Source organism: Centruroides sculpturatus, unplaced genomic scaffold (assembly GCF_000671375.1).
Source record: "Centruroides sculpturatus isolate CEXI.00-Female unplaced genomic scaffold, Cexi_2.0 scaffold1231, whole genome shotgun sequence".
Classification (NCBI taxonomy): Eukaryota; Metazoa; Arthropoda; class Arachnida; order Scorpiones; family Buthidae; genus Centruroides; species Centruroides sculpturatus.
This window is the reverse complement of record NW_019386116.1, coordinates 226,657-254,555: the sequence shown is the minus strand read 5'-3', so window position 1 is coordinate 254,555 and position 27,899 is coordinate 226,657. Positions and strand designations below refer to the sequence as shown.

The following is a 27,899-nucleotide window of genomic DNA, read 5'->3' as shown; positions in this document are numbered from 1 at the left end:
AAGAAAAAACGCAATAAAAATGTCAAGTAATCCGAACAGTTAAAAATATAAATTATAATACGAAAATGACATTAATTAAAAATTCTTGATAGTCATTTTAAGTGTTATTTGTTTGTACTAATGTAAATTGAATTTCCTTCAAAAATTTCCTAATAAATACTTACTTTTTCAATGATATTCGGTTCTTTCAAATGTTGTATCAAAATATGATTTTCTAAACTCTGTTTCCATACAGTTGGAAAATCACAATAGCTACATTTATAAACTTGTTTTTTTGAGTGTTTATTTTGGTGTTTTTTAAAATTTGATCCATCTCCGGTGACATAACCACATTCCTCGCATTCAAATTTCTTTTCGTTTGAATGTATTGACTCGTGTGTTTTCAAATGAGATATCCAAGTAAATTGTTTCCGACACACGTCACAAGTCAACTTTTCGCACCTCGGATTCTCCTTCAGATGTTCCAGAAACTGCACTTCGTTTGAAAACTCACTTTTGCACACCTTGCATTTAATTCCGCCGTTTTTGTCACTCGAAGTAACCTCCTTATAAACAAATACATCGATATAATTACATATATTATTCCTATTTTTATGTTAGAATATCCAGATCGATAGAAACTGTTTAGGTTTAACAATTGTTTTACAATTTTGTATTTGACGCCATTGTAAGACACGTACAGTGGTGCCTCGTATAACGTACGCCTCGAATAACGGACGCTGCGAATAACGGACTTTCTGTTTGACCGTTACGTGACTCGATGAACGGACTTGCTGCGAACAACGGACTTTCCGTTCGGCAGTTACGTGAGACGAACAATGGACTTTCTTCGAACAAGTGCGAATGATGTTTCCACTCTTTTGCCGTTGCCAATGACAATCTGCTATTTTTAGGATATATTAGTATTATTAGAATGTATTATTAGTATATCTGAAGTAGAAATGTAATGTAATATATGTTGATGATTTAAATAAACATTAAATGTAATGTAATACAGTATATGTTGACGATTCAAATAAACGAAATGTAATTGTGTAGATGCCGAGGTGGCGGGACGAAAAGAGGTTGTAAAAAACAAACGGAGCGAGAGTAGCTCGTAGAAGTGTTTAGTGATCTTAATTAATAAAGAATTATTCGTATCATATAATCTGGCAAGTTAAGTCATTTATAATGCATCATGGCTTCTAAAAAAACAGAAAGGTGATTTCAATTGAAACAAAGCAAGAAATCATCAGGAGTGAAAGTTGACAAAAACTTTCTTGTCGAATGGGGAGAGGTTCAGGAGTTTACCAACACTCATTATCCAAACAGAGCTGAGGCCAACAGGATCAATGATCTCTACGATGACACCTTTGTCCGTCATTTCCGACAGGTGTTAAAGAAGAAAGAGAAACAGACCACCTTGGTCATGTTTTTCAAGAAGCCAGCGGGCAAAAAACAAAGGATGGAACAAGAGAAGTTGACCCTGCAAGTTCCGGTAGCCTCTCCTGAATCTGACTCCGATTAAAAAACAATAAAAAAAGACCCGCTGCAATGTGTAAAAAGTCTGTATCTGTATGAATGTGTAAAGAAAGTGTTCTTCCACCTCCTCCTCACAACATCTGACTACCCGGCATAATTGGTGTCTGCTCCATTTTCATTTTTTATGGTACAGTACGGTTATTTTATGCTGCGGAACGAATTATATGTTTTAACATGTATTTCTATGGGAAAATGCGTTTCGTATAACGGACGTTTCACTTAACGGACGTGCACCTGGAACGGATTAAGTACGTTGTACGAGGCACCACTGTAATTTACAAATACAAAAAATTCTTTTTTAGTTCAAATAATTTCGGAAATAACACTTACCATTTGCTTTAAGTTGTGACAATTTCTGGTTTGAAAAAATACGACAAATTTTGCGATTATTGTTAAAATATAATTATTAACATTGCATTGTTAAATGAAAAAATGTTCATTGTACTGACGTAAGACACCGCAAAATAAATATTAGCAATGTATTGTTTAATGAAATGGTGTTCATTGTGTAAACGTAAAATACAATAAAATAAATATTTTTTTAAAAAATCGAGTCGAAAAAAAACAAATGATTAAATATTCATATAAACATAATATCAATGAAGATGAAAAGAAACTCGTTTCAAATGTAATGAAATTTTAATTCGTCTCTAAAAGTCGTTCAAAAACCGACTTGTTCTTAAACAAATTTCCCCATAAGAAACAATATAAAACAATATAAATAATAATCTATTCCCTATTTCAAAAACAGTCTTTTTTTTCCTTTTTTAGCTGTATATCATGCATAAAAATGCCTACGTATGCAATATAACATAATATTAACTACACCTATACTATCTGTATCAATTCTAAATATATATTAACTTTCGGCTAAGTACACATAATGTGTACTTAGCCGAAGTTAATGTTAACCGAGAGCATTGTAAGACGGATGAAACCACGTAAAATTTTAATTATCTCCATCGAAATACTCAATCTTTTTTTACCACCACTTAAAATATTTTGGATTTATTATTTGATGCAATCAAATTCCATACTTAATTGAAATTCGACTTCCGTGCAATCGATATTGATCGATAGAACAAGAGCACGTGGAAATATTCTGTAGATCAATCATACAAGAAAGTCGTCGATGGTGTATTGAAGAGATCGGAATAAATAATGTATTTGCAGAATACGTCAGTGTTTAAATGTCAATGTTAGTTCATTCTTCACTTACGCTCATTAAAATTTAAAAAGGCCAGAAAAGTCACCGAGGGGAGTCACTTCCTGGCCGATCTCCATACTTTCCCTCTGTTATATATAACAGTCGGAAAAGTAATATTCCGATGCATTGAAAAATTTAATGGCAATTATTTTCTTATTACAGTGAAATTTTGGTTAAATTACAGTCGATAATGGATTCGTATGTAAATGCCGGGTGTCCAGTTTGTCAGATTGACTTTGTTCTTCGAGCGGCCAAAGTCTTCGCCACGAATATAATTATGGACTGCAACTGCCAGAAGAACGAAAGAAAACCGAAATTTCGTTCCTTCCCGAACAAAGCTTACCGGTGTTACGAAAAGACGGTACGACTTTTCTTGTGGACTATAACAATTCGACGGTTTCCGGAAACCTTTTTCGAAAGTGTAACCTGCAGTGAGTGGGTATACGTGTAGGGAACCGACAATAGTTTTATCAGATTGATATATTTAATTCTTTATCTGTTTTGCGCTGTTCTTTTCGGCATATTTAAAAGAAGAAAGCTTAAATAAAAGATTAATTAAAAGTGGAAAATAAATAAATACATTTCCCGTGTCCACAATTTGCATATCGTAATTCCAATTAAATGGCTATCGCACTTTAAATATTCCTCTTAAATTTTCGCATTTGGGTAAATCTAACCCAAACGGTAACAGAAGAACTTTATTAAAATAAGATCGAAGCTGTCGTCTATACTCTCAGGCTACATCCGGGCAACTCAACGAACTTTTGCGCCTTTGTTTCTTTTATTCCCGTTGCCAGGCAATAACTCGTTTTTAAAAGTTGCCAGACCGTGTTCACGATCTCTGACACTGGCAGCCACAAAATAAATAAACAAAAATACATTGCTTTTTATATGGTTATTGTGAATTGTACAATGTAAAGAAAATGTGTTCTTGTGTTTCTTCTTGTAGGAAAAGGAGGGGGCCCGATAAAGAATAAAATGTCTAGGGCCCCATAGTGGGTTAATCCGGCCCTGCTGCGCTGTTTGTCGAAAATTTCTAAAGTATTGCAGGGAGTTTCGTTTATTAGGGGATCGATGCTATTAAATTGCGGTAGTTGAAGGTCGAAGGGGAGAGGAGATAAAGGGAGTCGTGTTTTATATCTCGAGTAGGATCGGACTTAATGACGATGTTACTCGTTCTTAGGATTTACTGGTACAATTGTTTATAAACTCCAATATTAAGGTTATTGCTATTTTATAATAATTAAAAGTATAAAAGGATTTTAATAAAAAAAACATCAAAACAGATGGTATCAAGCACGCAGTTTTAAATGTTGCCGGGAAAGTTACGCAATTGGTCGCTAGATTTTTTTCTTCTCGTTATCCGTTACTTTGTTCAAAGCATCAGTTATTGCCTTTTCTAATGATTACTCTGATGTATATTGCTTCTATTCCTATATACTTTCCTGTCTAAGATAAAAAACGTGTTTTCTACAGGATTAAGATCGGGACAGTCTGGTCCAATCCGTAACAAACGCACCATTTGATAAAAATCTAGACTCGAATTGTTTTTGTATTAATAATGGATGCATTAGCTCGTCCACATTGGACACTTACTTCCAACTGTTTCTGCAAATGGCATTAGGATCGTCTGTAGTATCCGCTGACATCTACAGTATTAATAAGACCAGAAATAAAAGCTAGATTCGTCATACCACTCAATTCAAACGCGCATCATACATTAACGCTTGTATCACCTTGCTTCGGTCCTGAGTGAAATAATTCATTTTTCCTAATATTGTGCCAATACCTTCTCCAGCATCTGGCCCATCCGTGTTGAATTTTTTTTTATCACTCCATATAACTCCATGAAGATTAGATGCTGCATCTGTTGCGATTGATATATTATATGATATATGCGATTGTATACGATTCATGATTTACGCACGCCTCTGCCTAAATGCTTTCGGTACCCTTCGATTTCAGTTTATGGTGCAGGTGCAGGTGCATTGTTGGCGAGCGCTCGCCAAAAGGCTTTTGACGTGACAGCGCAAAGCAACTGTTTTTGTTTGTAATATACCGCGCGACCGGTCCTAAAAGCTGAGGCGGCAATTATCATAAAAGACAATTACACGCGTAACGTGTCGATAGTTCCGCTTTGAGCTTAAATTAGTGACAATATTTGATTTTAACGTTAGTTTGTCTCGAGAAGTAGCGACTGGCTATGCTGTGTTTAAATCAGTAATTCAGTTATATATTTGTATCAGTATAATATTTTTGAATTTACACAAGTTCAGTTTTTGTGTTTAAAAAGTAGTTCAGGTAAGAGAATTATTGTTTTTTACAGCAATTGTAGTTACTTATTATTGTGAGAGTCGAATTTATTAAAATAAATTGTTAAATATTTTTTTCGTAAGAGAAACAGTTTAGAGAAATAAACAACAACTTAACATTTAAAAAGAACTTTAAACTTTTTTCTCACGAACTTAATTCCGGGGTAAAGGATGATACATCGAATGTGTCACCCGGAAACTACGAATACACAAAAGAAAACCTCTATTGGTCAGTGATGGAAAAACAGTCCTAATAAGGCAGTGGAAAAACCCAACTATACCCACTTTATAAAAGGGAGGAGTCGATGCGTAAGAGTCAGTCTCCGAAGTTTGGTGTGAACTGTGGATTTACGTGAACGGATTAGCCGCTACTATTCTAATCGCCGCCGTTCGAAAGAACTTTGCGCCACATCGAACCCAACTATCAACATTCGAAAGAACTTGGTGCCATATAGAGACTCGAAGACTAACGACTAATCGACAACTTAAAGCAGGGTATTTATCCTCACGCGAAATACATGTGAGCTATCTCTCTCATTTATACGGGTAATCGGGAAAAAAATAGATATGTTAACTGAATCNAATTCAATATTGTTTTTATTTTTCTATTTAATTCTTTGTGTTGTTTTATGCATAAACATATTTGCTACTGTCCTGCTGCATTTCGTGTCAATCATAGCTGTATTTGTCAATTTTTTTGCAGTTTATTGCTCTGTGCTTAACTTTTGGCAGTGAGTGTATAACGGATTACATCACTAAACGTTTCCAGGAAAGTTGAGCAACAACAGTAGTTATTGATTTTGTAAAGTGATTATTTGGAATAATTACAGTTAGTATAAATATAGTTAATATTGTGTTATATTCACTTGTAAACATTTTTATGTATGATAAGCTGCTAAAAAAAAACCTGTTTCGGGGTCGGAAACAGATCAATCTATTTTATATTGTTTCTTATTGGGAAATTTGTTTTTGTTTGACAAGTCAAGGAACGAATTAAAGTTTCACTACATTTGAGAGAAGTTTCTTTGCATTTTCCTTCATATTTTGTTTATAAAAATATTTAATCGTTTGTTTTCTATTTACTCGATTTCTTGAAAAATATTTATATTGTTGTATATTCCATTAACACAATGAATATTATTTCAATAAACAATGCAATGTTAATAATTACATTTTAACAATAATCGCAAAATTTGTCGTCTTTTTTAAACCAGAAATTGTCACAATTCAAGCGAATNTTGAAAAATATTTATATTGTTGTATATTCCATTAACACAATGAATATTATTTCATTAAACAATGCAATGTTAATAATTACATTTTAACAATAATAGCAAAATTTCTTGTTTCTTTTTCCTACCCTAAATTGTCACAACTCGAGCAAATGGTAAGTGCCATTACTAAAATTATTTGTACTAGAAGAGACCGTTCGTATTTTTAAATTACGTGTCTTTCAATGATAAAAATACAAAATTTTACAACAATTGTTAAACCTAAACAGTTTCTATCTTGTTTTAAAACTGTTTTATATGTGATTATATCGATGTATTTGTTTATAAGGAGATCGCACCGAATGAGAAAAACGGCTGCATTAAATGCAAGGTTTGCAACAATGAGTTTACAAACGAAGTGCAGTTCCTCGAACATCTGACAGAGAATCCGAAGTGCGAAAAGTTGACTTGTGACGAATGTCGGAAACAGTTTAGTCAGATCTGTCATTTGAATATACACAAGTTAGAAATACATTCAAACGAAAAGAAATTTAAATGCGAAGAATGTGATTATTGTACCGCACGTGGATCAAACTTTAGAAGACACCAAAATAAACACTCAAGAAAAGAAGTTTATAAATGTAGCTTTTGTAATCATTCAACCATATGGAAACAGAGTTTAGACTGTCATATTTTGCTAAAACATTCGAAAGAACCGAATTTCACTGAAAAAGTAAGTATTTATTGGCTAACTTTTATTTTCAAGTGTTCAGATTACTCGTGTTTGTCACACATTCTTATTGCGTTTTCTTTAATTTAGAAGCAACAAATAAAAAATTCTATTTCTTTGATTCTAATTCTTGTACTAATCTGTGTATACCTAAAGATATATTAGTAATGTTTTTCGATATTGTATTAGCCTTTGATGTTTTTTTATAAAAAATACTAGTTTTTATAATATAATTTTGGCTTAGCTTTCGTCGAGATTTCTGGATTTGGAAAAATATCGATGCAAAGTTTGCCTGAAATTTTGTCATACTCCATACGCTTTAAGCCGTCACGAAATAAGTCATACGGGAAAAAAACCGTTTCATTGTGATTATTGTTTTCGAAGATTTACACGACAAGAGAAATTAAACAAACACAGGCGAATAATTCATTCCACAGTAGAAAAACAGCCGACGTCTCAGGTAAATAAAAATATATTTAAATAAGTACAATATCCTAGTTTAAAATAAACAATAAGTTAAAAAGTTGTTATAATTTTCTATAGTAATATGTACTAGGTCTACGTGTAGAAAAAATTTTAATTGTAAAGGTGTTAATTTCATAGTGATCTTTGTGAAGTATTTTCTATTATAATAACATTAAAAATCTATGACATGAATATAGTTTATAACGATATGCACTTGATTGGTATGATTCACATTTATTTACAAATCTTTTCACAGAATTGAAGATTCATAAAGCGATTTAATTATTTTCCGTTTAATTATTTTTGTGTGATATTTTTTTTTATGTCGTTATACGGACAATTATCCCGATACCACAGAATTATCGATATTAAGAGCCAAGATCGGCCTCGATTATCAAAACTGGAAATAAAACCGGTTTTCTCTGCTCAGTCTGTCGCCTTTTACTTGTTTTTACTACTGACAAAGTACACCTGTCCCTGTTTTTGCATAGTGGGTACGTTCCAAAAAACTGTGTAAAAAAATTCGTATAAATATACAGTACATGCAACCCGCATGAAAATGCTCAACAGGATCCACAACTTTAATGAAACGAAAAATTAATCAAGTTACAAAATAAAGACGAGCTTTTTAAATCTAACGTCGTTTATAATTAATGTTATTTGTATGTATACAGATATGTAGTAAACACAAGATAGCGTATGAAGTAAAACCGATATACCGAATTCTCTGACTCGCATATAGTACTAAATCTTCAGTCCTACTAATGAGGTCTAAAGGTTCCGCTATACCTGGGACAATGATACATAAGATATCGGGTACCACCAGTGGCAATGCGATACCTGAGAATTCGGTCGTGGGTTCCTGCTTCGTCCGGACAAGCTGGCCACGTGACGATTTCCGGGTTATCTCTATGTCTGTAACAACTGAATAGAAGCCACTTACCCTTAAAAGACTTCTTGGAACACTTGAAAGGCATCCACCTGGCCAAGTGTTTCATTGCTGTAACTTTATCCATGGAAAAGTATCGGTACCGGCAGTATCGGGACGTCCCTGAAATAATCATATTCAACTAATTTTTATGCTATTAGTTCTCAATTCAATGTAAAAAGCATCATAGAATTGTTTAAAAGGAATTGCATAATTAACAATATTTTTCTATTGTTTAGCAAATCACAGGAGAAGATACATCAAAATCTTTTAAAATCTCGGAACAGAGTAGGATGTACACTTCTGCTGAAATGTCAGCAACGACTTCCATGCGAGAGGAACATCTTGAAACAAACGAGAAAGATAAAAGTTTGCAATTTTCTGAAAGATTATGGCAATGTCATCAATGTCTCTTTACTACAAACTCCGAGAAAGAATGGTTCCTACATAAACAGACACACGTTGACGAATCTCCTTGCACGTCAAAGGTACTTAATTGTTGTATTTTGTTTAAAAGTTTTAGTACTTTGTAAATAATCATTCAGTTAGACAAAAAACACCAGCACACCCGCCCTTCTATACTATAATTTACTCGCTCACTGGGGCTGGTACGCTTGTAAATTATAGTATAGGAAAGCGTACTTGTAGTTTATAACGTCGAGTTTTTCGCAATTTTATGAGTAAAATACATTGCAATACTGTATACTTATTGTATATGTAATAAATAACTGGTAAAACCAGGTTGAGAAAGTATTTCATTGAACGTTAGAATAATCGCGCTTTCTAACGTTTCGGTCATACTTTCTCTGGTTCTGTATGTAAATCAGCATCCCTGTAACTTCGGTAAGACTCCGTTCTCCGATTCTTTTGCGGAATGCCTCGGAAAGGTCGGCAATCAAGATTGTGTCCTGACATTTTAGTTTGTCTAAGACAAATTTCAGAGTTGTGTCAGCAAATATCAAGCTCGACACTCTTCTACAGAGAGCTTCTATATGTAGTTTTATATTTTGATGGGCTTAAAGGCGTAGTACTAGCCGACCGCCAGCGATAGCAAGCGTGTCGGCATCAATATCTTCCAGACTGCCTGTTAAGATTAACAGAGAGAGCGACTCGACTCCCGATCATCGCTCGATCGCCGGAAAAAAGTATGAAAACTTTCTTGTTTTTCTTCTCCGATAAAATATCGAGCCAAAATAAAAGGTATTAGCTAGTGACGGTCATCTCCCGGAGGGATGGGTTAGGTTTTGTAGACAAGCCGCGAGGCTGCAGGCTCCCATAGGCTTAAACTGCGTCTTAAACTTATGAGACATTAATAACTCGTGATATATTCTTGTGACAGTCACTAGTTTTCAGATTTGTGTGTGTTTCAGGAAATAAGTATGAAAACTTTGGTGTAGATCGAGTAAAAGATTTAAAAATTGATAAATGAAAAACGTCAGGGGAAAGGCTGGTCTTTTGGTTTACGCCGTAGTTCTTATCTTCCTCTGTGTCTCAGAAAATAAATATGATATGAAAATGTAATAAAAAGGTAAGAACAAAGAGAAGCTAACATTCTGTCATCTGTATACAATACAAGACAAAAAAGTCACGATGATACACAAATGAAATGTTAATATTTAAAAAATAGGTTGTAAATACCCAATATTTTAAAATAAAACCTTCAAAAAGACTGCAAAAGAGGTAGACAAATCTCGAAAGAACTATAAAGAATACACACTATTTCTAGATTTTCCGGTAGCTTTGTATGAGCAAAATCTCTCTCGTCGTAAATCTAGTGGGGAAAAAAATGGTAAATTTGCGATTGTCTAGATACAGAACATTCCAACGAACTTATTCAAAATTTAAGACTACCGTAGTCTTCACCGCGGACATTAAATATTTTATATTACATTCGAATCGTTTCGATTTAGATGTTGGTCTTGGAGATATTAATAATCAAATTTTGCACTTTAACTTTAAAAGTGTGGCTAAGCTCTACTATACCGAAGTTATAAATATTGCACAATCGAATGAGAGTTTATTAACGATGCTACCCATTTACTGTTAACCACAAAGTAGATTTGTGACTGAAGAAGTGTTGAGTTCCCATTTGTGAATGATAAATTGAATTCTGTTTACATTTCGAAATTTACATTTGTGCCAAAGAAATTTTTTTTTTACTTTCGTATAAAAATTGAATTTAAATAATAATTTAAATTTTCATTGTTGCAGGAACAGGAAGAAACAGATCCAGAAGTGGTCAGAGCATCCGAAATTCTTATGGACATGAGAAAGAAAAGATTGGAGACGACAAAAGATAAAAACAAAAGTCCTGATTCCGATACACCGCCAAGTTCACAACATGCGAATATTTTGTTTTGAAAAGAAACAATAAATGTTTTTTGTTTTTTTTTTCAAAATTGCAGAAAGAGATTTTTAAACTGGAATACTTTCATGCGAAATTCATCAAATTGGTTTTTAAATTGTAATTTTTGAAGAATTAAACTAGTTTCTTGACAGATTGTTTATTGTCTTACAATTGTAATTGTTAATAATTGTAATTAAACGTGTATTAAACAATTAATTACTTTCTCGGCTCTATTATATACATAAAAGAGGAAAAGTATGGCGATAGGTCAAAAAATGATACTAGGATTTATACATTTTTTTACTCGGGACTCCTTCAACGTTGAGAAACGCAAAGAAATTTCGGGGGTAATTTGTGTATGAATAGATGTTATTGTGTATGTGTGTGTGTGTCTATGTGTAGCACTATTTTGTTCACCCTGTTCGAAACTTAATAACTCGTGTGCTTTTTGTCGAAAATTTCCGTAATTCTGCAGGGTAATTTGTGTATTAGGAAAATTAATGCTACTAAATTTTGTTAGTTAAAGGACTAGGGGTGAAAAGATTATCGAGAATTCTCTCATATCTCTAGAAGGCTGGATACAATGACTATTTTTCTCTATATTAGCATATACAACATTTTTATAAAATCCATCGGCACCATCGAAACTTTCTGGACAGCATTTAAATTGCGTGTGGCGCCTCCGTTAAGATATTTTATTTTAAAAATATTTTTATATTTTTAATTATTATAAAATGGCAAAAATTGAATTTTAAAAGTAGACAGGAATTTTATAACAAATTGTAAATACCGATGACGAGTAAAATTCTCAATAAATCTGACCGTATTCCAGGGACGAAACACAGATTTTCTTTTATCTCACCACTCCTCGACCTCTAACTAACAAAAGTAAATACAGTCAACCCCCAATACAGAAACTTTACTGTGAAATTTTAGGAATTTTCGACAGAAAGTATCGGAGTTATTAAACTTCAAACAGCCGGAATAGAATCGTTTTACGCACGAACAACCATATTTATTGAAAAAAAAACAAATTTTTTTGTACTTTTGGATATTTTAAGTTCCCGAAAGTCTAAATATGGGGCAAACGTTTTTTACCATTCAACAAGCTTTTCCTATGTTATATATAACAGACGGAAAAGTAATATAATAGGAAATGAAATCTAGAAAAGTATAATTGTTAGACCATTATATAGAATAAACAGAATTCCGAGGATAGTTATAATTGTTATATATTTCAACAATAATTATTTTAGGAAAAGATTTTGTATTTATAATAATAAATACAGTAGAGCGTCGTTTATCCGAAAGAATTCCAGTTGGCGAATTTTAATTTTCGCTATTGCTGTGGCGCTGCAATCTTTAGCTATGTCCTGGGCTACTCAAATATTTTACGTTTTTGATACTAAATTAACTTCTGAAGTATAATTTTTTTATTGTTGTTATATTTCTCAATATATTTATTTTGTTTGTACAAAATAAAGAAATAATTTTTAACAATACAATAGCCACGATTATTATTTTAAATAGTTTACGTTAGGCTTAACATCGACAAAAATTCAACGCAAAGCGACTTGCAACACAGAAAAATTTCAGGATGGAAGAGATTAATATATTTTTTCGTACATAATCGGTTATCCGAACAACTCTAGTCCCCAATTGATTCGGATTAACGACGCTCTACTGTATGGAATCTTTCAGAAACCGAAATGTGTTTAAAATATGTTACACCGTTTTATGATATAAAACCTTAACTTGTTAATCTTTCATTTTTTAAACGTCAAATTTATAATTTGAAATGAGTTAATTGATTTTTGCTCTCGGAATTAGAAAAAAAAAAAAAACCTTTCGTAGCAAGTATAAAAACGATTTACCAAATTTACTTTCTCAATTCGCTCAAAATAATTCAATTAATAAATAAGAACACTTTACTTTGTGAAATGTTTAATAGGACTAGAATAGCACTTAATACTTTACACTTCGAATTAAGTCACTAATCTCTTGCAATGTATAAACAGACGGAATAGTGTAGAACACTTTTAAAGGCCATCCGACCGAATTTCGCATATTACTTTCAAATCCAGCAAAATTGTTTATTTTTTTTAATACAGTGAATTCGTTCCCACCATATAAAAACCATTCGAGTTATATACCATTCTTTCAAACATTCTACTTTGTGGCCAAGAAAATTATTGTTTTCGAGTGGGTTGATTAATACGTAATAACCTAACCCGTTAAACGTGACACTGTTTACAAAAAGAAACGTTTCTGTAAAAACTTCAATTAATGGATGGAAATATTTTTTGCACAATTCATAGAAAATGTAAACGAAACATTCCCTCTGTCTCATTCCCGTTTCAAACACTTAATTTTCTACAGATTTTCTTTCGGAGTCTTATAATGAGATTTTTTTAAAAGTGTAGAGAAAGAGCATTTCCTTTCTTCTTGTAAAATATAGTGAATTTTCGGAGATGTTCTATTCTTCTGTTGGTATTCGTTTTGTTGTAGTAGGAATTTAGCGCAGATTCTGAAAATAATAAAAGTAATGGACTTGAAATGAATGATGCTTCTACTAAATATAAGAGAATTAGATATTCAGGTTTAAATGGAAGAACAAAGTTTTTAATTGCTTAAGAGAGAAATTAAGCAAAAAATCAACTTGTGATTTAATAGAATTATCACATTATGTGTCATAATGTTTGACATTCAAATGTAAAGAAAGCATCCACACCAAAAGAGTATCTTCCAATATTGAAATTTGGAAATGACACTTGTACTTTGAACAAATATTCTTTAATGAAGACAAATAGGGAGAAACCTTCACCTATTAAAAAGGACGACGATGATAGTGTGATCATAACAATGGTACAGGTTAGTAAACCACCAATCTCTGAAGTTCAATTTTCAGCAAGACAAAAAGAAAACTATTTTTTAAATGAAAATTGGATGTAAAAACTTAGACAGTGAATAGAAAGGCGAGATAAAAAAAAAAAGAAAAAGATAAGTTATCAAGAAGAATTAACGCGATCAATTCGAGAGAAGAGGGAAGCAAAGTATGCAATTGCACAAGAAAACATAAAAGAAATTTTAAGAAAAAAAAACACCAGCAGTTTTACAAGAAAAACCTCTTGAAAATAAAATCAGTTAAATGGTTTTCCAGAATTAACATCCGAAATAGATGTGGAAGTTGATGCTGCTTTAAAGCCAAATCATGCGGATGAAGTTTTAGCCGAAGGTTTTCGTCTGTCCGTTGCACGCAGAGATACGGAGACACTTGCGAGACTTAATTGGTCTAATAATGTAATAATTAATTTCTACATGAATTTTCTTATGAAAAGAAGCAAATTGGATAATTTTCCAACTGTATATGCCATTAATACATTCTTCTATATCAAACTGTTAAACAGTGGTCGCAGTGCATTGAAAAGATGAAGATTCAACGAACTTTTCGCAGAAAAATAAGTTATTAGAAATCGCGGCCGCAGTTTGTTGCGCTGTTCCGCGACGAAAACAAGCTTGAGCAACGGCGATGTCGAATGGTGCACACTCGGTAAGTAATTTTACAATTTTTGTTTATAGCGTAGTTTATACTGATTATTTCCAAAAAAAATATACGTATTTTGGAAATTTTGATTCGAATTATTCTAGAATTGATTAATTTTATGGAAGAAAACCTTTCAAACAGCCATAGTCCGTAAACTTCACACGTTCGGGCTGTGATTGGCTACGATTCCTACAAAATTGATTCGTAAAGAACTAAACGTATCTACCGTCTTATAGGGGGATCGACTGTAAAAGCATTGTACACGTGTGTGAATTTTTTTGTAACTCCTGCAGATTTTGTTCAATCCGCATGAAATTTTGGTTTTATTCGTTCTATATTCTAACGAAAAGTATAGGCTACTTAGTTTATCAAAATATTAGCTCTAAAATAAACTTTTTTTTGTTTTTCTAAAACTTTGTCCTGTTTTCTAATTCTGGCTTAGTAAACACTAGTATTGTGTTGTATTCCAAAGATCCGGGGCAAGACTTTTATCAAATATGTTTATTAGTTGAGTTGATACGGTACATTGTTTTGTACTCGTTTCGGGCTTTGCCCCTCTTCAATTAACTATNAAACAATATTAAAGTGTGTATTACTAAAGAAAGACAGTACGAAAATCTTTCAAATCACAATAGAGTAAATCTTTCAAATCACAATAAATTTCCAATAAAAATAAAATTTATATTTTGTTGAATTAATTATCTTCTTTCACGAAATTTTGCCAAAATATTGCAGAAACCATTAAGTTCAATTCGTCTTAAATGTCGAATTTAGAGGCGGTTTACATCACTTTTGTGTGAAAGAAATAAAGTTTGAAAATCTCTCGTTTAAATTTTTAAAATCTGGATGGAAAATGATTCAATATTAAACATTCGTAGGTTATTGTAATGTTGGCGGAGTATCGGAATCAGGCGATTCCTTTTGTTCCTTTATCTCTTCCAAACTTTTTTTTCTCGTGTCGACGAGAATTTCGGGTGCTCTGACCACTTCTGGATCGGTTTCTTCTTGTTCCTGCAATAATCAATATATTAATTATTATTATTTGAATTAAATCTTTATACGAAACTACAGTAGAGAATTTACATAAAAAACAATGAGTTAAAAAACAAACGATATATAGACTTACCTTTTAGTTATACTTTGTATAATTTAAAATCTCGTGAAATCTGCTTTAATCCTTTGTGGATAAACCAGTATACGTTACAATTAAAATAGTTCCAAAATCTTTGCATTTAGATAGACTTCGATACGATACGACTGTAAAAACTTTAGCCGTTTCCGCCACTTTTTCTTCCACCCGTTTTTATGTCGTTTCCGTTGGTATCTCTAGTGTTGCCACGTATGACGTTCGCTACCTTGTAATCGAATTTTTGCCAAAATCCGTCTTGGGAAAATTATTTTTAGGAGAGATTGCTTTATTTATAATATATTGAGCCAGTTTTTATTTATACTGTCTTTACTTTTCATGATTTCTATGGTTTTTTCAAACATCCTGTTGTATGTTAATTTTTCTTTATGAACTATTTCTACATTATCTTTGTCTATATTTGCATACTCTCGCGGACACTCGACCAGCTCTCTGCTCCTCGAGTTCTCCTCTTTCTATTTCTAAGTCACGTTGTCTTTCCATCAATAGTGAATTTTTAGTTGTAGTTTCCATTGACACATTTCACAGTTCCTTGGAAATTGAAACGACTCCGGAAAGAGAAATGCACTCATCCTCCGCTAATAAAATGGAAAATGTTTTTCTCTTTAAGACTTAGGGGAGACCGGGGCAAGATCGGCATGTTAAGCTTTACTTAAATTTTGTGTAATAAATACTGCTGTAAACTGAAAAATAAGCTTTGCATATTGTCTATTGGAATGTTACCTTACTATAGAACTGGTTAAAATCAGTTTGGAAATAAAAATAATTAAAATAAATTAATTTATCAACGTGAAATTAAGAAATGGCCTTCTCAAAGTCTGCAAAATCCGCATGGTAACGTCAATCATAAAAACAATATTAAAGTGTGTATTACTAAAGAAAGACAGTACGAAAATCTTTCAAATCACAATAGAGTAAATCTTTCAAATCACAATAAATTTCCAATAAAAATAAAATTTATATTTTGTTGAATTAATTATCTTCTTTCACGAAATTTTGCCAAAATATTGCAGAAACCATTAAGTTCAATTCGTCTTAAATGTCGAATTTAGAGGCGGTTTACATCACTTTTGTGTGAAAGAAATAAAGTTTGAAAATCTCTCGTTTAAATTTTTAAAATCTGGATGGAAAATGATTCAATATTAAACATTCGTAGGTTATTGTAATGTTGGCGGAGTATCGGAATCAGGCGATTCCTTTTGTTCCTTTATCTCTTCCAAACTTTTTTTTCTCGTGTCGACGAGAATTTCGGGTGCTCTGACCACTTCTGGATCGGTTTCTTCTTGTTCCTGCAATAATCAATATATTAATTATTATTATTTGAATTAAATCTTTATACGAAAGAAAATGAAAAAATTACTTTCCAATAAATACCAATTTCGAAATGTCAACGAAATTCAATTCATCATTCATAAATGAGAACTCAGCACTTCTTCAGTCTCAAGTCTAATTTGTGGTAACAGTAAATGTGTATCATCCTTAATGAATACTCATTCGATTGTGTGCTACATATTTATAACCTCAGCCACACGTCTGAATTTAAAGTGTCAAATTTGACCATTAATATCTTTGAGACCAACGAACCGATTTGGATAAAATTTAAAATATTTAGTGTTCGCGGTGAGAACTGCAATTGTCTTAAATTTTGAATAAGTTCGTGTAATTTTTCTGGATCTAGACAATCGCAAATTTAGCATTTTTTCCACTAGATTTACAACGAGAGAGATTTTGGTCACACCAAGCTACAGGAAAATCTAGAAAGAGTCTGTGTTCTTTCAAGATCTGTTAATCTCTTATCTAGTCTTTTTGAAGGTTTTACTTAATAATATTTGGTATTTATAAAATTATAGCCTATTTTTTAAATATTAACATTTCACTTGACCATCGTTCTGCGATTACTTTTAAACTATTAATACAAGCCTAATGACTTTAAAATAGAATATTTATAAAATAATATCTCATTTTTACTTTTCTAGTTCTTATGTGCCTATACATAACAAGAGACAGTATCGAAATCGTGTCAAATTTCATCCCCCGATTTTTTTCAAATATACGTTTTGACATTTTTTGTCTAGTACTGTATATAAATGACAGAATGTTTTTAAGTTTTTTTTATTAAATTTTATATTTTATATATTTTCTGAGACACAGAGGAAAATATAGACTACACGAGAATCTGCACACTTCTTAATTAACATATTTTATTAACTTTTAAAGCCTTTGCTCGATCTGCACCAGATTTTTTACACATTTCCTTGGGACATAGACGAATCTGCACACTACACGTGACTGTCACATAAATATATCACGAGTTATGAATGTCTCATAAGGTATCTTAAAAACTATTATCTTATAAAGTTATCTGTAACTAAAAAATACTTGAAATCTCATTTAAAAAACTGCTGAAACCAGGTTGAATACGTAGAGCTCGACATAATAAAGATGACTGTTTCCTCTAAACCTTGCTTGTAGTTGTAGTCTATGTAATGTGAAGTTTATTGACATCGACAGTCTCTCAAATCTTTCACTATTCTTATCACTTAATATAACTGATGCTTTCACTATTCTTATGCCAAAACATTTAAAAGTTTTTTCCATATTTCGAAACCGTGTTGTGTCTTTATATTTACTGTATATTTTAAAACCGCTAAATTGAGGTTTTAAAAAATATATATTTAATGGTTTCGTTTATTTAGATATTTCTGCCGAGCGCTACTTTTACAACCTGGTTCCACCAGTAATTTATTACATATACAATAAGTATATTGTAATGTATTTTATTCATAAAACTGTGAGAAACTCGATTTTATAAGCTACAGATTATCTTTCCTATACTATAATTTACTCGCTTACCAGCCCTAGCGCTCGAACAAATTATAGTATAGAAGTGTTTGGGTGCTGGTGTTTTTTCCTAACTTAAACTGAACGTTTATTAACAAAGTACGAAAACTTGTAAACAGAATATGACAATTAAATACCTTTGACGTGCAAGGGACTTCATCAACGTGTGTTTGTTTATGTAGCAACCATTGTTTCTCGGAGTTTGTAGTAATGCGACATTGATGACATTGCCATAATTTTTCAGAAAATTTCAAACTCTTATCTTTCTCGTTTGTTTCAAGATGTTCCTCTTGCATCGAACTCTCTGCTGAGATTTCAGAAGAAGAGTGCATCTCACTCTGTTCCGAGATTTTAAAACTTTTTGATGTGCCTTTACCAGCAGTTTTCTAAACAATTGAAAAATATTGTTAATTATGAAATTCCTGTTATACCATTCTACGATGTTTTTTTACATTTAATTCAGAGGTAATAGCAGAACTACCATAACAATGATAGATTGTCGATGAAAATCTTTACTTAAACATTATTTAAACATTACGCAATACTTATGTTTGTGAATTAACTTGGACCATCAGTGATGTTTAAAATGAACTGCAATTTGTGGCACTGACACTTGTAAAATTTGAATACAGTAAAAAATGTGATATGCATCCTTGTGCCACGTATAGCAGTACCTTCAGAACACATTAGCAAAATTAAAGATTTGGGGGGTTTTTTTTGTGTATTTATTTAAACTTAAGTAGTAACTGACGCACTGACTTGTGATCTAGATGGTCGAGATTCAATTTTCAAAAATAAGAAAAAATATTAATTGCTTCGCTTAGTTTTAAGCACGGTATAGCACTACACGCGCATAAGAGAATTCGGTACAACGGTTTTTCTTCTTACATACAAATAACGTTAATGATAAACGTCGTTTGTTTTTATTTTGTAACTTAATTAATTTCTCGTTTCGTTGAACTTGTGGATCTTGTCGAGCATTTTCATGCGGGTTGCATGTACTGTATATTCATACGAATTTTTAACACACAGTTTTTTGGAACGTATTTACAATGCAAAAAGAGGGACAGGTGTGCTTTCTCAGCAGTAATAATTAAATCGCTTTAAAAATCTTTAATATTGTGAAAAAGTGTGTAAATAAGTGCGAATATCAACTGCATACCAATCAACTGCATATTATAAAAAATTATATTTATGCCATAGAATTTCAATACTATTATAATAGAAAATACTTCACAAAGACCGTTGTGAAATTAATACATTTACAATTAGAACATTCTCTTTACGTAGATCTTGTATATGTTACTATAAGAAAAGTATATTATTGTTTATTTTAAACTGGGATATTATTTAAATATACTTTTATTTACCTGAGACGAAGATTGTTTTTCTACTGTCGAATGAATTATTCGCTTGTGTTTGTATAATTTCTCCTCTCGTGTAAATCTTCGAAAACAATCATCACACTGAAACAGTTTTTCTCCCGCGTGACTTTTCTCGTGACGTTTTAAAGCGAATGGAAATGGAAAATGTTTCGGGCAAAACTCGCATCGATATTTTTCCAAATCCAGAAATCTCGGAGGAATCTAAGGCAAAATTATAGAATCAAAGATATAGAATTTTTTAATTGTTGCTTTTGAAGAAAACGCAATAAACATGTCTAACAAACACGAATAATTTGAACACTTAAAAATGTAAATTATAATACGAAAATGACATTAATTTAAAATTTTAGATAGTCATTTCAAGTGTTATTTGTTTGTACAAATATAGATTGATTTTCCTTAAAAAATTTGTAAATAAATACTTACTTTTTCAGTGAAATTCGGTTCTTTCGAATGTTTTAACAAAATATGACCGTGTAAACTTTCTTTCCATATAGTTGAATGATTACAATAGCTACATTTATAAAGTTCTTTTTTCGAGTGTTTATTTTTGTGTCTTTTAAAATTCGATCATCTCCTGTAACATAACCACATTCCTCGCATTTAAATTTCTTTTCGTTTGAATGTATTGACTTGTGTGTTTTCAAATTGGATATCCAAGTAAACTGTTTCCGACACACGTCGCAAGTCAACTTTTCGCATTTCGGATTCTCCTTCAGATGTTCGAGGAACTGAACTTCGTTTGAAAACTCATTTTTACACACCTTACATTTAATGCCGCCGTTTTTGTCATTCGAAGCGACCTCCTTATAAACAAATACATCGATATAATTACATATATTATTTATATTTTTATGTTAGAATATTTAGATCGATAGAGGTTTTTTAAGTTTGACAATTGTAAAATTTTGTATTTTGATCATTGAAAGACAACTAATTCAAGAATACGAAAGGTCTTTTCAAGTACAAATAATTTTAATAATGACACTTACCATATGCTCGAGTTGTGACAATTTCTGGTTGGAAAAAAGTGGCAAATTTTGTGATTATTGTTAAAATGTAATTATTAACATTGCATTGTTAATTGAAAAAAATGTTCATTGTGTTAACGGAAGACACAACAATATACTGTAAATACTTTTCAAGAAATCGAGTCGAACAGAAACGAATTATTAAATATTTGTATAAACAAAATTTCAAAGAAATATGTTTCAAATGTAATGATACTTTAATTCGTTTTTAAAAGTCGTTCAAAAACCGACTTGTTCTTAAAGAATAAAATGTCTAGGGCTGCAAAGTGGGTTAATCAGGTTCTGCTGCGCTGTTTGTCGAAAATTTCTGAAATATTGCAGGGAGTTTCGTTTATTAAGAGATCGATGCTATTAAATTGCGGTGGTTAAAGGTCGAAGGGATGAGGAGATAAAGGGAGTCGTGTTTTATATCTCGAGTAGGATCGGACTTAATGACGATTTTACTCGTTGTTAGGATTTACTGGTACAATTTTTTATAAACTCCCAAATTGCGGTAGTTGAAGGTCGAAGGGGAGAGGAGATAAAGGGAGTCGTGTTTTATATCTCGAGTAGGATCGGACTTAATGACGATGTTACTCGTTGTTAGGATTTACTGGTACAATTTTTTATAAACTCCCATATTAAGGTTTTTGCTATTTCATAATAATTAAAAATATAAAAAGATTATAATAAAAAAAAACATCAAAACAGATGGCGTCACGCACGCAGTTTTAAAAGTTGCCGGGAAAGTTACGCAACTGGTCGCTAGATTTTTTTCTTCTCGTCATCCGTTACTTTGTTCAAAGCATCAGTTATTGCCTTTTCTAATGATTACTCTGATGTATATTGCTTCTTTTCCTATATACTTTCCTGTCTAAGATAAAAAACGTGTTTTCTACAGGATTAAGATCAGGAGAGCCTGGTCCAATCCGTAACAAGCGCTCCATTTGATACAGATCTAGACTCGAATTGATTTTGTATTAATAATGGGTGCATTAGCTCGTCCACATTGGACACTTATTTCCAACTGTTTCTGCAAATGGCATTAGGTTCGTATGTAGTACACGCTGACATCTACAGTATTAATAAGACCAGAAATAAAAGGTGGATTCGTCATACCAGTTCATTCAAACGCGCACCTTGCTTTGGTCGTGAGTGAAATAATTCATTTTTCCTAATATTGTGCCAATAGCTACTCCAGCATCTGGCCCATCCGTGTTGAATTTTTTTTATCACTCTATATAACTCCATAAAGATTAGATGCTGCATCTATTTTGATTGATGTATACGATTCATGATTTACGCACGCCTCTGCCTAAATGCTTTCGGTACCCTTTGATTTCGGTTTATGGTGCAGGTGCAGGTGCATTGTTGGCGAGCGCTCGCAAAAAGGCTTTTGACGTGACAGCGCAAAGCAACTGTTTTTGTTTGTAATATACCGCGCGACCGCTCCTAAAAGCTGAGGCCGCAATTATCATAAAAGACAATTGCGCGCCTAACGTGTCGATAGTTCTGCTTTGAGCTTAAGTTATTGAAAATATTTGATTTTAACGTTAGTTTGTCTCGAGAAGTAGCGACTGGCTATGCTGTGTTTAAATCAGTAAATCAGATAATATTTTTGCATTTATACTAGTTCAGTTTTTGTGTTTAAAAAGTAGATCGGGTATGAGAATTGTTGTTGTTTTACAGCAATTGTAGTTACTTATCATTGAAAAAGATTATGTTGTGACAATAGGAAATCGAATTAAAAAGTAGCATTTGCATGAACTAAGTGTGCCTGTGTGTGATAGAATGTAATTTAGGCAATATTGGACCACTTTTACGTTCTGTGTGTGCAGAGCCGTAACTAGCCATTCCTGTGCCCTGTGTAAGAATTTGCATTTAGGCCCCTTAATTTATTTGGTTTCGGGAAAATAATAAAACAAATACATTACAATAGATTTTTAATAAGATTTATTTTAATTGAATTTTTCTGGCTTTCATTTCAGCAAATTCATTAATCACACCATCATAATTAATATTTTTAACGATATTGTATTCTATGGAAATAATAGAAATATCGAATAATAGGATAATTGCTGATCTTACATAATTTTTTATTAAGTTTAACTCGCTGAAACTTCTCTCACACGAAGCAATAGAAAAGGGAAGAGTTAGAAATATTCGAAGAGCGACATTGATATTTGGTAAGATTAAATTAAATCAAAATCACGAAGAGCCTGTAGAATATTAAGCGGAGTTTCTATATTTTGTATAAGAGTCATTACTTCAAAATTAAAACTTTCAAGCTCGGCACACTGTAGAAAAAATCTATAAATACAGTTTTGTATATCGTAATAATATTAGTAGTTGCCAGAGAGCTCTATAATCTAGAGAAAAATCTGTAAATTTGAAAACTATAAAATAAATTTAAATTTCTCAAAAAATAAATTAAAAAAACTGAAAAGGCGCTACTTTTGTCTGATTTGTCTGAGGTCTCCGCTAACTCACCACGTCCCTCTAAAAGTCGCCACGGTTGGAAACACTGGTGAGCGGACATCTAGGATCTAAGTAAGGCGAAATGTAATCGCCAAACCGCGCTGTAGAAAAGCAGAAAAATTTAAAATTTAAAAATATAATTTTTTGTGACAGCAGTTTGGGCCCAACCCTTCCAAGACGGCCCTGTGCGGGTACACCTGTTGCACCTGCCTAGTTACGGCTCTGTGTGTGTGATAGAGTTGCTTAGGAAATATTTATATTTGCCTACTTTTGCGTTCGTTATTTTTTGCTCTATTTTTACTAAATTCACATACGTTGAAGTGGAAACAATACAATGACAAGTTAAGGAAAGGCGAGTGTCAAAACGGCTTCAAGCTGACAATTTGACTGATGTTTTTATCTATTTACTAGCAGATGAGCCCGGCGTGCTCGAGAAAAAAGTAACGATAGCGAAGATTAAAATTATTAGATTATAGCCGATCTTACCCGTTTTCACCGGGTGTAAAAATTAGGTCTCTCTCTTCCGAGATTAATTAGAGAATTTTTTATATGGTCTGAAAATATATTCGATTTTCTGCAAAAACGCAAAAAACCGCATCTAAAATAATAAGTAAAGCCGAATTCTTTAATTAAGATAATATTTAATCCTTCCACCTAAAGGAATGGCGGACCTGGCCTGATCGAGATAGTTAACCTCCACTACAAACAAATACAGACATTGCGAGAGTTTTTGTACAAAAACCAAGAAACATCGCAGTTACGTAAAGCAGTAACTCCAGCAGACTCAAATAATAAACCATTAAATTTACATTTGCAACGTATGGACACGACACAACATATAAATAGCAAGACACCATTAAGCAATCGCGGGTACGAAAGGCACTCCGTGGCAGACATCCCTAAGACCTGGCCCAAGATTTTGTTGACAAAACTGCGTCAAACAGCTGGTTAGCTCGGGAAGGCCTCCTTGGGGAGACGGAAGGATTCGTGATTGCCATACAGGATCAGATCATAAATACTAAAAACTATAGAAGACACATACTCAAAGATCCACAATCACAAACGACAAACCACAAACCACAATCACAAACGACACATGCGGAAAATGTCACATCGTGCCAGAAACCATACAACGCATCACTTCTGGTTGCAGCCTCTTGGCACAGACAGATAATTTAGATAGACATAATCAAGTCGCAAATACATCTAGAGCTTGCAAACAAACACAAATTATTAGACATCCACGAACTATACTATGAGTACGTTCAACAGACAATATTGGAAAACTACACGCACAAAATGTTCTACAACACCCAAAATCACAGATAAAATAATTTACCACAACAGACCAGACATCACATTCACTGACGAACACAATAAAATCACATACATTATTGTCACGTCTGTTCCAAACACTCACAATGTACAAAATACATGCAGTGAAAAAAATCAGCGAGTACACAGAACTCGCTTATAAAATAAGGTATCGTGGAAGATGGATAGAGTGTTTATTGTCTAGCTGCCGATCTGGAAGTTGTTGACCACCATCCACGACAGGAGGGAGTTCGGCAAGTTCGAGAAGGAGAGGTAAATGGCCAAGTGGGACACGGTGAGTTCCTTTCTTCTTTGGGTCGAAACGTATCCGCTTCCCCAATGACGAGTTTGCTCTTTCTTTTTCAGGGAGAGAATCCGATCTACAAACAGTCAGGCGTCTAGTTTAGAACCACTCTAACCCTTTTCTTATGGCTAATTTGCGTCTATTCTAGCAGGGTTTAAGTCGGTCCCCGTCTAAAGATCTGATAGTCCTCGTTTTTAACCTTTTCGTTTTAATTTACGTCACGCGTGGGTCGACGGGTCGACCGGAAGGCCTGGTCGGCCTCCTTTTCCTACTTTTTAATCGCGGTTCGTCTTCCTTTTCCGGTTCCGGGTGCGGGCTGCTTCCGTCCGCCGCTGCCCCCTCCGTCTTCCTCGGTCGTCGAGTGGGGCGACGGCTTCCCGACGGCCTCGGCGCCCGGCAAGCGGGGACGGGAGAAATTCTCCGCCCGCCGCCGCCTCTGGCGCGACGCGTGGCGGACGGCGCGTCGCCTTTTGTACAGGAAGAACGGCGGTCCCAAGGCTCGACTTTTGTACAACCGGAAATCGTCTTCCGCTTTTGTTATTGTCCGAAGCCAAATCGTTTGTTTAATAAAATTATTTAATACCGAACGTCTGCCATTTTATTCCTTAAAGGGGCAAAGAGAAGAGCTTCTGCCGTTTATAGCCAATGTTGTGGATGGGAACCCGGTTAACGCGTTTTCTTTCCTAACTATTTTATTTATTTTCCAAAATATGCATTTCCACTCTGCGATTAGTTTGGTTATATCTTAGTAACAGGATAAATATTCAAATCCTCGACATTCTTTAATAAATAGGAAAGCTTTCAATTCAGTAAAATATTTTCGTATTAGCTTTCCACTAAGTAGGGGAGACCGGGGCAAGATCGGCATGTTAAGCTTTACTTAAATTTTGTGTAATAAATACTGCTGTAAACTAAAAAAAAAGCTTTGCATATTGTCTATTGGAATGTTACCTTACTATAGAACTGGTTAAAATCAGTTTGGAAATAAAAATAATTAAAATAATTACAACTTTACAAGAAGAGAGAAATTGACGAAGTTGCCCCGGGTATAGGGGCAAGATCGGCAACTTCTCTCTTTTTGTAAAGTTGTAATTATTTTAATTATTTTTATTAAATTTGCCTCTGGTATAGGGGCAACAGTAATGGGGCAAGATTGGCACGTATATAAAATTATGTTATTAACAATGTATAAGTTGGAATTCACTATTAAAACAAAGAAATACAAATCCAACACCCATTTAATATTATTACAACGAAATGCAAGTTGAAAGACATATATACATGAATAACAAGTGCAAACATGTTTTCATTTATCATCTGTTTGATTTTTATCCTTTGCTTCTAATATGGCTTTATGTTGCCGATCTGGCCACGTGAATAAGTTGAAGTTACATCCTTCTAACAGGAAAAGTAACTTTCGTTATCATGGAATTATAACAAAACCTGCCAATTCAATATAAATGGGAAAAAAATATTATATGGAATTCAACGAAAATGAAAATTTGCTTGATAATTCAACTACGCTTGTTGGAGAACAATAAAAACACTACACTCAACAAGCCACCAATAAAACTCAACTGTCTAACCTATAACCAAAGTCTCTTTTTAATTTGTTTTTTAAAAAAAGCGCTTGACAAACTTGCCCCGCATGCCGAAGTTGCCCCGGTCTCCCCTACACATAATTATCGTAAGACGGACGAATCGATATAAATCAGATAGGTTTTAATAAAAGATACAATCAAATTTTATACTTAATTTGTTATTATCACGCAATGTTTGTATTAATATCAATGGATCGAATATTGTATTAATATCTTGTTTCAGATCGAACAGAATCAATACGTAATTAGTTTTCTAATTGCTGCGCTTAGATGAAATTCTCTACTGCTCAGTCTTATAAAATAATCGTCATTCGTGTACGTCTGCCATCGGAACAAACGTATGTTGGTGTTTAAACATCAATATTAGCTCCTGGTGAGAATTAAAAAAATTTTATTCCTGCGAATTGAAAATTTTAAAACCAATTATTCCCTAATTACAGTCGGGTTAAATTACAGTCGATAATGGATTCGGATGTAAATGCCGGGTGTCCAGTTTGTCAGATCGACTTTATTCTTCGAGCGGCAAAAGTCTTCGCCACGAATATAATTATGGACTGCAACTGCCAGAAGAACGAAAGAAAACCGAAATTTCGTTTTTTCCTGGATAAAGCTTACGGGTATTACGAAAATACGGTACAACTTTTCTTGTGGACTATAACAATTCGACAGTTTCTGGAAACCTTTTTCGAAGGCGTGACGTGCAGTGAGTGGGTATACGTTTACAAGTCCGACAATTGTTTCATCAGATTGATATATTTTATTTTTTATCTGTTTAGCGCTGTTCTTTTCGGCATATTTAAAAAAAGAAAACTGTACTTCGAATACAAGAAAAGCGCGTACGAAGAAGAAATCTCCTTAAACAAATACTTCGAAGAATTTTTATTAATTTCACTTATTCTCTACTTTATTCTCATGATTTTTGTATCTGTAATACTTGATATATTCGGTTTTCCAATCACGAGAGAAAAGAAATCTCCCGAGGAAGCGGCATTTTGCGTCATTTTAATGAATGTTACCTTCATATACTTCTACGCTGTTATTTTCCTTTCCGTCTTGCAAGGTATCGTCGTTGGATTTATAATGTTCGAAAGATTAAAAACTCTGTCAACCGCGATGAAGAGTTTCCACGCCGAACACAGTCGTGTGGAGATCTTCTTAAACAGTTGCGTAGAAAAGCACACGGAAATTTTGGACGGTTTGGTACAGGTGGACGAGGTGTGCCAATACGTCCTTCCTCTGTTCTACGCCGTGGCTCTGTATGTCAATTGCTTTTTCATTTACGTGGTGGCATTCATCGACATAAACTTGTCTCTGAGAATCATCATTTCGGCTTTACGTTTAGTCTTATTTTTAGTGACTTTTCTACTTTCCTTTGCTTTATCCCGTTTAACATCTGAGGTAAACGCTATCTTTATTTACGTAATAAAAAGAGAAAATAAATATATATTTTTTTCGTGTCGATAGTTTTCATTTTTAAATTATTGTATCGTCATTCGAATTAAGTGGCTACGACGCATTTCTTTTACGATTCATTATTTTGTTCTTTAGTAATAG

The 27,899-nt window shown here is 33.2% G+C and overlaps 2 protein-coding genes across 2 annotated transcripts; one reads left to right on the top strand and one right to left on the bottom strand.

Moving 5' to 3' along the window:
- The first annotated feature begins 2,918 nt into the window (after window positions 1–2,918).
- Window positions 2,919–10,735, top strand: LOC111613681 (zinc finger protein 726-like). Its single transcript, XM_023355026.1, has 5 exons — window positions 2,919–3,089; window positions 6,601–6,984; window positions 7,226–7,441; window positions 8,614–8,862; window positions 10,586–10,735. The coding sequence occupies exons 1-5, from the start codon at window positions 2,919–2,921 to the stop codon at window positions 10,733–10,735; spliced, it is 1,170 nt and encodes a 389-aa protein (XP_023210794.1).
- Window positions 10,736–16,569: 5,834 nt separating this feature from the next.
- Window positions 16,570–21,817, bottom strand: LOC111613680 (zinc finger protein 577-like). Its single transcript, XM_023355025.1, has 4 exons — window positions 21,788–21,817; window positions 19,624–19,839; window positions 18,391–18,639; window positions 16,570–16,701 (listed from the first exon to the last, which is right to left on the bottom strand). The coding sequence occupies exons 1-4, from the start codon at window positions 21,815–21,817 to the stop codon at window positions 16,570–16,572; spliced, it is 627 nt and encodes a 208-aa protein (XP_023210793.1).
- Between the last annotated feature and the right edge of the window lie 6,082 nt (window positions 21,818–27,899).